This window comes from Mugil cephalus, chromosome 1 (genome assembly GCF_022458985.1).
Source record: "Mugil cephalus isolate CIBA_MC_2020 chromosome 1, CIBA_Mcephalus_1.1, whole genome shotgun sequence".
NCBI lineage: Eukaryota > Metazoa > Chordata > Actinopteri > Mugiliformes > Mugilidae > Mugil > Mugil cephalus.
In genome coordinates this window covers 54,389,478-54,399,380 of record NC_061770.1, presented here as the reverse complement: position 1 = coordinate 54,399,380, position 9,903 = coordinate 54,389,478, and the positions used below count along the sequence as shown (strand labels likewise).

Below are 9,903 nucleotides of genomic sequence, written 5' to 3'. Positions count from 1 at the left end.
AACACAGATCAAAGCTACACATTAAATCCTCTTTATCCTGGTTACAGTGGTAGATATCAGTGCTGTGGTTACAACAAGAGATCAAATCAGACAAAGTGTAGTAAAACTGTCACTTTAACTGTATCTGGTAAGATCTCATTGTTTATTGTCTTATTCAAGTGTGTTCATTTTATAGAGTAAATATTATTTGAGACTTTGATCAGGACGTGTGTATTTAAAATAAAATGACTTCATGTAGCTCTGCCACCATGTTGAAATAGACATAAATCACAGCTGCTTCAAAGTATTTAAAACTAATTATAAATATAGTGGCATTGTCTGTTGAAGCATCCATCCTTTTGTCAAGTTAATAAAAGTAATTAAGAATTCAGAAAAGTATTTTACTGAAAGTGGCAGGTTGATGTGACAGAGATATGAACATATATCAAAACATTTTCTCATTTTATTTATAACATCAGATAGACCCAGGGCCACACTGACATCAGGACCAACAACCATACCAGTAGGAGGCAGAGTGACACTGACCTGCTCTGTGGAGCCCTCTGCTGGATGGAAATATGAGTGGTTCAGACGTAGCACAGACACCTCTGAAGTTCAAGTCATAAATGATGAAGAAAACAGAGTTATCAATGTATCACAAGGAGGAATCTACTGGTGCAGAGGAGGAAGAGGAGAACCAGTTTACTACACTGATCCCAGTGATCTAGTCACCATTGAGAAAATCAGTGAGTTCAGTTATTTAGTTTGAAATATTCATGACTTCATCATTAGAATTAGTGATGAAACCTACAATGTTGAGTTTTCTCTGTTGATTTCATGTTTCTATTTGTGTCCCAACTGTTCATATCTGGTGGAAACAGTTCCCAACAAGGCTGTTGTAACACAACAACACAACTGGCCTCAGATATTCAGTGGTGAGAAGATCACTCTGACATGTGAGGTCCAGGGAGGTGAAGACACTGAGTGGGAGTATGAATGGAGAAAACCCAGGTCTACACTCTGGACAAACAATAAATACTGGACTTTCACTGCTTCTGAGTCCAGCAGTGGAGACTACATGTGTAGGAGTAGACTCAGAGATGACTCATATTCTTCAACAGAGTGGAGTGAAGCCATCACACTGTCAGTATCTGGTAAGTCATGTTTGTTGTTGTGCATTCTGATTTTCTTATAGAGGTGTGTGAGAAGTGTCTCCTGTCTTCAGTTAAACCACACTGTAAAAAAAAAAAAATCGTAAAAAAAAGGTAAATTTCTGGCAGCAGGGGCGCCATAAAAATACAGTAAAATAACAGAAAATTAGTTTCTGCTCAATTTACAGAAATATGCTGTTATTAATCGTTTTTAATGACATTATTTTATGGGAAGAGATTGTATAATAATTTATATTTGATGTAATACAACAGTATATGACACAAAATAATGTGATTAACCTTTCAAAACACGTCAATAAACTGTTGCAAAACTAGATATTTGGTTAGATTGCAAGAATTTACTTTTCATTTTAGAAAACATCAAATGGATATTTAATTGTTTTACGTTGTTTTTAATGTTTAATTACAAACATTTTACATTTAAAAATAATGAAATTACCCATAAAGACGGCAAATTAACATTGTAATATGAATAATAATGCTTAAAGTTACAGAAATGTACTCTTATTAGTTGTTTTAATGGCATTATTTTATTTAAAAAGGCTGTAGGCTATATTAGATTAGATGTAATAACAGTATACAACAATAATTTGAATTTAGAGAAGATAGACCCAACTGATGATACTGATTTATAAGCACACTGTCAATTCACTGCTGCTGATTAGTACTATATTACACTAAGTTACAGGTAGATTCTGTTATTTTTCAGCCCATCTAACCCAAAAGAGTAATTGTGTGCAACAGATGCATGTACTCACCAGAGAGGGGCATCTGGTCAGACTATGTTACTGGACTTGTACTGGTACTGGCTCTGCTCAACTGTTGTTTGCTCTGGCTGCTTGGAGGACTGTCCAAGACATGTTGTTGGCCTTACTAAAGGACAGATGGTAGTAATATTTAAACACAGACATCACATAGCTCAATGTGGGTATATTATTACCTAACATAATTCTACCCTCGGTAGCCATTAACATATTTTAAACTGTTCTTTTCTCAATATAAGGCAGTACACCACGACTAAGACCCACTATGAAATCAATGAAGAACAAGGTGTAGTGTATAGTCATCACCTTTTTCAAAACATCAACAAAAATGTAGAGAAGATTCTTTGAAGTATAATTCATAGTAGAACTGCTGTATTGGACTGCATTGATTAGAACAGGTGGACCTAATAAGTAGATTTTGACTACGCATATTTTTTAATGTGAAAATTTATTCTGTACAAACTGAAATACATACTTGTCTTTTTGAGCAGTGACAGACGTTTCCTGGCTTCAACTGGTCTGAGGACAGAAAGGAGGTCACTCTCCTGCAGGTAGCTCAGGTCCTCAACTCCTACACATTGCAGATGCTCTAGCAAAGGCTCAGGGTCTCTCAGTTTAGGCACTGATTTGATGAAAGACAGAAGCGGACTCTCTGCATCCATGACTAGGAGGACTAGAACGGATGAAAAATACTGTTACTGTCAGATTTTAATCTTTCAAACTCCAGATGACTCGGAGTCAACAATGCTAAGCTTAAGTGAAATTACTCTTGTCCCACAAAGCTTGTACACATGCAAATGGTAATAATCTAGTTTCTGCTCAGGCTTCCAACATTTCATGCTTGTTTCACTTCATACAATGCAAATGCTGGCACATAGGACACATCATGAGGTGTAACAAAGTATACGTGCTGGTCCTACATCATAAGCATGAGCTCAATATGTCTGAATTCAAGTGCCTCAACTTGGTTTGAACACAGAAAGAGTCTCTTTTTGTACTGAGTGCCTTTCCACTGCATCTCGGTAGCTGCTCAACATTGGGCGGAGCGCACTGCTTCACTGTGTTATGCCATGAAATCAACTCTCACCACTTATCTGCAGAGAGAAAAAAAAAGTGATGAATCATGAAATTTGCCAAAATCAAAATAAATGCTATTGGTTGTGAAAAAGTCGACCTAAACTGTGTTAGCAGATCTCCCCTCAATAAACTAGAAGATGATCGTTAGCTTATCCTTTACATATTTTTCAGTATTGTTTTGAATTTCATGTAGACCACTGACTAGTGTTGCACCAAAATTAAAATTTGAAAAACCTTGAAAAAGGCAGAGTAGGTCGCTCCTCCTATATTTGTGAGAGGCAAGACGAAGATGAAAACATTAGTTTTAAGAAAGAGTAACTGGTTGAAATGAACCATCACTAAATCTCAGTATCATTTATGAAACATTTGTTCTCTCTTCTTTGGAAGAAAATCCACTTAAAATGGCTTATTAGCGACTCTTGCAAGTGGAGGAGTAGGAGCAGTCTGTGTGGAAAGAAGACTTTGACACGTTCCATAAAATCCAGCTTCCTATCCTAGCCAGAAATCATGCCATTTCAAGACACGCAGTAAAAGTTATGGCCAAAAAATTTGTGAAAATGTAGAAGGGGGTTGATAATCGATTATTCTTCATTGTTGCAGCTCTAAACAAATGTTGTTCTTCTTTCTCTCCGCCTGTGTCAGTTAGTTCACAAAAGTAAACGTAATGACTCACTGTTAAGTGCTAAGCTAACGTTAGCGCAAATAAAATAAAAAGTGGTTGGTCTGGCTGACTACTAACAGTCATAGATATATATCTATGACTAACACTGGCAGACGCCACTTGAAGACGCCGCCGCCGGCCATACTTTTGTCATCGTAGTTAGCTAACATTTCAATTGACGACATGCTAGCGGATTCGTTTTGTCGACTGAGTAAAGTCAGAGGTATGGTGGTAAATAAAGCTAATACTACTAAGCTTCAGTCTGATACTTGCCTTCTGCCGTCGTCCTTCCTCCAGCCTCGACATTAGCTGCTGTTTGCTCCAAGTTTCTGTGACCGAACGGGAACAGCCGCATGGTGGTTGTTGACTTTGTTAAGCGTAACGTCAAAGACGGATGTTCAGTTTCCCAACAGCCAATGGCATGTCTTCTTCTTCTTCTCCAACCGTTTCTGTCGACCAATCCAAATGGGACCCGCGCTTTTCAAAGCACGCACTCCAATGACATGTCGCGTTCACGTTTGTGTTTGTGCAGGGAGACGTTGCAGCAGTAAAATGTCTCCTGATTACACGTCTTTTGTTCAAGATGAAAAAAAAAATTTAAATAAATAAATAAAAATAAACAATTCAAGACGTTGTGATTTACATTGGGTTGTATATATATATGTGTGTACATATATATATATATATATATATGTGTGTGTATATATATATATATGTACACACAGTGTTAAATAGTTATTTTACTATTAATTTCTCAGTAATTTTAAATGATTTTGAGGTTTTAAGTTTTTTTTTAATTTTACAGTTTATTCCATGTAATAAAAGACAAATATTTGTAAAATTACGATACATTTGTGAACATATTTTAACAATAAATATCTGTATTTCCAGAACAGAAATATCATGTTTTCACACGTATTTTCACAGTTACAGTGATTTCATGTTATTTTACATTTGACCTGTAAAATCGCAGTCTTTTTCGTTGATTGTCCAGATTGTTTCAAAAAATAATACAAAACTAATCTGTTAAAATAAACATTAAAATTCCGTTATATTACATTTTTTTTTACAGTGCATGAGTTTGACTTGATCGTCAGTAGCTGATAAATAGTTTGGCCTGACGACAGCCAGTCTGTAGAATGAATGGTCAGTCAGTATAAGGATGACAACAACATCACTTTTGTTAAAATAAATGTCAAAATTATTACAATTACAATTTTATTTGTCAAAACACACATTTAACTGTGAAAAATAAACAAAAAATAACATAAACCATTGACTGGAGATTTGGAATTTACATACTTTTCTATAATAAGTTAGACACAGTGACAATCATTACTTTTTTCTAAACTCAACAGCAACTAAACCAAAGGCCAGACTGAGTGCTCACACCACAGATATTCCAGTAGGAGGCAGTGTGAGCCTGACCTGCTCAGTGACGCCATCATCTGGATGGAAATACTACTGGTACAGAGATGAGAGGTCCTCTGAACCTCTGACCACACAACATGCTGGTTTCTATTCAAATGGACAAATGAGAGTCTCACAGGAAGGACTGTACTGGTGCAGAGGAGGAAGAGGAGACACAGTTTACTACACAGAGTATAGTGATTCAGTCAGGATCAATGGAAATGGTGAGTTTGAAAAAAGGAGGAACCACAAAATGCAGACGTCCAATGTCTATCTATGGACACATCAAGTCAGTCTGTTTGATGTTGAATTTTGTGTCTTTATTTATGAATCTTGAACATGACCAGATCCAAACAAGGTGACTGTGACTCTCCAACCCAACTGGCCTCAGATCTACAGAGGAGAGGAGATTACTCTCAGATGTGAGATCCATGGAGGAGACACTGAGTGGGAGTATGAATGGAGATCTACCAGTTCATACAAACCTCCAAATCTAAATGAGTTCAGGATTAAATCTGATTCTTCACTCCACACTGGAGACTACAAGTGTAAAGGTAGAATGAAAAGTGAACAACAGTCTTCAACAGAGTGGAGTGATTCCTTCACATTGACTGTATTCATCAGTAAGTCTCATCATAGTTCACCAGTCATCACGTATTTAACTGTAACTTCATATTTATATCATATATATTTTATTAAGAGATCACAGACAATCATATTAAGATAAATAATACCAACTTCACCAGACACACATGTTGAATGTAATCTACCATCAGTACATAGTAACATGTTTTCATTCTCATAAAACCTCTTTCAACAGATAAACAACCTGTCCTCTCTGTGTCTCCATCATGGCTGAGTCCTGGAGCCTCAGTAACTCTGAGCTGTGAGGTTGAACATCCATCTGCAGGATGGAGGTTTTACTGGTATAAAGCTGTTCCTGATCTATCACACAAGTATCAATATTACAACTATGAGCTGCTTCCTGGTAGCATCAATGGAACTGAACAAGATTCCTACATCATTGATGGACAGACACACACAGCAGGATATGTGTGTAGAGCTGGAAGAGGAGAGCCAGTGTTTTACACTGATTACAGTCCACCTCAGTTTGTCTGGTCTGGAGGTCAGTCTGTTTCCATCTGTTCCCTCAATAACTAGATGTTATGTCTTTACTTTTATTAATCACCTTTTATCTGTGACCTCCATGCAGTATCTAGAAAACTAAAACACATATTTACAATTCAATGAATGCATATTTATGTTCCTCTAATGTTAGTATGATATTTCCTTTTTTCCTACCTCAAACTAATTCTCTTTAACCATCATGTTTTCCTTTCAAAATGGATAAAATGAGAAACACAAAAAAGAGTTTCAAGACTTTGAAGCTTTTTTCTGACAGAGACAAAATAAACTGGTACAGGTCGTCTATAAAACACAGGAGGTTATTTGTGTTGTGTTGTGTCGTGTCGTGTTGTGTTGAGTGGGTGTAGGTTGGGTCTAGAAGAAAGTACATGTTTACACAGGAAAAAGTAAACAAATAAATGAAAGAGGAGAAAAGAAAGAACAATATGACTTTAATTAATTAAGGAACGACATGTGTTTGAGTCTTTACTCTTCATCTTTGCTCATGTTACTGCTCTAACTGATCAGATTGTCAGAGTACACATGTAGTTTCTCATTTTACACACTGCTGCTTGGTGCATATCAACTAAAATAAACTGAAATAGTAGAAAAAAATAGTTTGACCAAAACACTGCAGCTTGACACGTTTGCACTTATTTTCAGCAATTATGCAAAAGTATTTGCATTGTGGCCGTTTTAATATGAATGTCACTGTTGTTGCTTTGACTCTTTGTCAGATTTCCATTCATCAGCGTCTCTCACAGTGAATCCTGACAGAGTGCAGCACTTCACCTCTGACTCTGTCTCTCTGAGCTGTGAGGGAAACTCTACTGAGTGGAGAGTGAGGAGGTTTACTGATGATGGCGTCCTGTCACACTGTTCTACCTGGGGGACAACGACTGGATCAACATGTAATGTTAATAGGTTAGGGGACAGTAATGCAGTGTACTGGTGTGAGTCTGGATCAGCTTTCAGCAACGCAGTCAACATCACTGGACAGAGTGAGTATTAATCACATGTTACTGTCATCACCCTGAATCTGCTGATCTCTACATTAAATGTCATGTTGTTTGACTGTTTTCCAGCTGATGGTATCATCCTGGTGAGCCCTGTCCATCCTGTCACTGAGGGAGATTCTGTTTCTCTTGGCTGCAAGTTGAAGACACAAAATGTTCTTTCTACTGTGTTTTTCTATCACAATGACAAACTCATCCAAAATGATACCAGAGAGGAGCTGAACATCTCTGCAGTGTCAAAGTCAGATGAAGGCTTCTACAAGTGTCAGTACTCAGGAAAACAATCACCACAGAGTTGGATGGCTGTAACATGTGAGTTAGTTTTCAGTTTATTTTTAATAGTAGCAGTCGTCATATGAAAAGACCATTTCTTAAGTTGATTTATACTCATATTTAATTGAAGCTCATTATTAATTACAGCAGTGTCCAGGTCTGAGAGCTCTTCATTTCTTCTTCCATTGATCGTTGGACTGGTTTGTGGAATTTCACTGATTATTCTCCTGCTGCTGCTTCTTTGTTGCTGCAGAAAAATAAAGGGTGAGACATTTTCCAGTTGATCATTTACTAAAAATCACTGATGAATTCTGATCTTATGACATGAAGTGAAGAACACTTGTACACATATTTGTATTTGTCTCTTTTCCAGATGCATGCAGTAACAGGTTGGTCCAACACTCTTGTCTCATCTTGATCATCATAACAATACTTTCCATGTTCCTTATTAAACTCCTTCATGCTTTAGTCTCTCTCAGTCTCTGAACATCAACCAAGGCTCTGCTACACAGCAAACAGTGAACCAGAATGAAACTCAAGTTTACTCCTCTCTTCTCCATGGTCAGCCTTTCCACTCATTCTTTTCACAAGTATTTCTAACACCCACTTTGACTTTTCCATCAAAAGCTCAAGTGACTCATTGGATGTTGTCTTGATTTTCTCTGACCTGTAGCTGATGTTTGTGTCTATGAATCAATCCGAGGCTCTGGAAACACAGGAAGTGGTACAGTAGAAACTTTGATTCATGTGGAGCTGTCAGACATTAGATTATGATCAGTGACTCATCTAAACTCATGAACATTCTGATTTCAGGGAACCAGACCATGAATCCAGAAATATTACATCTCATCTTCAGCTTCAAGGTGAGGAGTCACTACTAAAACTATCAAGTATGAGAATATATTAGTTGTTATCACAACTACCAACCTCTAATAAGTACATAGAGTGTGAGAGTCATTAAAATACTGATGCATGATTATCTTAACAGGGAGACATGACACTGAGAGAGCTCTGACTACAATAACGTGAATCCTGAATCTTTTTCATGTGTCACATGAGCCAGTCTCAGAGAACAGTCAGATCCCTGCCATCAGTCCAGACTGTCACCAGGATGAAAATCAGCAGCACATTATACTCCTCTCTTCTCCACGTCAGCTCTCCGTTCAAAAACAAACTTGCTTCCAGAGCTGCAATGTGCTTCAAGTTCATGAGCCGTTTACATTAATAATAACAACTGTTTCCTGCTCAACTAAATCAGCTTCTTAAAATGATTTTCCTTTGTGCTGATTTTTCACTGACCTACAGGTGATGCTTGTGTCTATGAGTCACTCAGAGGTCCTGAAAACACTGGAGATGGTACAGTATGAACTTTGATCCATTCACAGCTCTCCAACATCATATGATTGAAATTCAAGCCAGTTAAAATGTTTGATTTCAGTTTCGGGGCTCCACAAATGTCAAATCTCAGACTGAGCTCAGAGATGTTGGACATGAGGAGTGAGTACACAAAACATTACACATGTCAATTACTGCAAATTCTCAGTTGAAAACTACAATACCACATACTGTATGTAACTTACCAAAAGTTTGTGGACACCTGAATACCATACCTGTACATGCAGACTGTGATTGTTTAATTTCACTTTCTAAACTCAGCTCAGAACTGTGGAAATTAACAACAAAGTAACAGACTTTGTTTATATTGTTAAAGGTTTAGTTTCTGTGTAATCTTTACAGGAAAACGAGGTGATCCAGGGAAGAGCTCCGACTACTAGAATGTGAATCCAGACTCATCTAAAGGTAAAATGTTTAGTAACTGAGTCATTTTCAAATGAATGAATGAAAATATGTCACATCATCATTTAATGCACAAACGAATAAGGACTTGTTGGACTGTGACTCCTCTAAAGATCTGGCACAAACCTCAAAGACCCAAAATTTGAAAGAAATGCATGAGTATGACAGTGGGTGACATCTGACACAGATTTCACAGCAGCCAAATGGACAGCAGATTTACATCCTGGATAAATCGAGTATTACCTCATACTGTAAGGTCTCTACTAACTCAGGGTTTTAACTCAGGGTTTTGAACAACTCAGGAAAAAACAGGATTTATTTAGATATTTTGAAATGAGAGATTATTAAAACTCCTGAAGAGGAGGGGGAATCTGATGGGATATTCACCAATGCATATACAGGAAACCCAGCAGAAAACTGATCCCAGGATTTCCTCAGCTTTACAAACAGACAGAGGCCTCTCCACACTGTACCTGGGAAAAACATGGCAAGATTCTTCATAACTCTTAAAATGAAAAGTTCACAAGACCAACAATCCAGACCATGGACAACGTTGGAGAGGGTGTGGTACAATAGCGCTGTCCATTTCCACATATTCTGGAACGTCCTAAATTCTTCATACTGGGCAG

General features: G+C 37.4%; 1 protein-coding gene across 1 annotated transcript; it reads left to right on the top strand.

The window, feature by feature from the left end:
- The first annotated feature begins 791 nt into the window (after nucleotides 1-791).
- LOC125015679 (leukocyte immunoglobulin-like receptor subfamily A member 1) lies at nucleotides 792-6,283 on the top strand. Its single transcript, XM_047597624.1, has 6 exons — nucleotides 792-798; nucleotides 867-1,133; nucleotides 5,012-5,287; nucleotides 5,411-5,686; nucleotides 5,884-5,923; nucleotides 6,277-6,283. The coding sequence occupies exons 1-6, from the start codon at nucleotides 792-794 to the stop codon at nucleotides 6,281-6,283; spliced, it is 873 nt and encodes a 290-aa protein (XP_047453580.1).
- The last annotated feature ends 3,620 nt before the right edge of the window (nucleotides 6,284-9,903 follow it).

What these genes read in the sequence shown, in the direction of transcription:
- LOC125015679 (XM_047597624.1), top strand. An exon ending in CATCACACTGTCAGTATCTG is followed by an intron (nt 1,134 to 5,011) that starts GTAAGTCATGTT and finishes TAAACTCAACAG; the next exon opens with CAACTAAACCAAAGGCCAGA. An exon ending in CACATTGACTGTATTCATCA is followed by an intron (nt 5,687 to 5,883) that starts GTAAGTCTCATC and finishes CTCTTTCAACAG; the next exon opens with ATAAACAACCTGTCCTCTCT.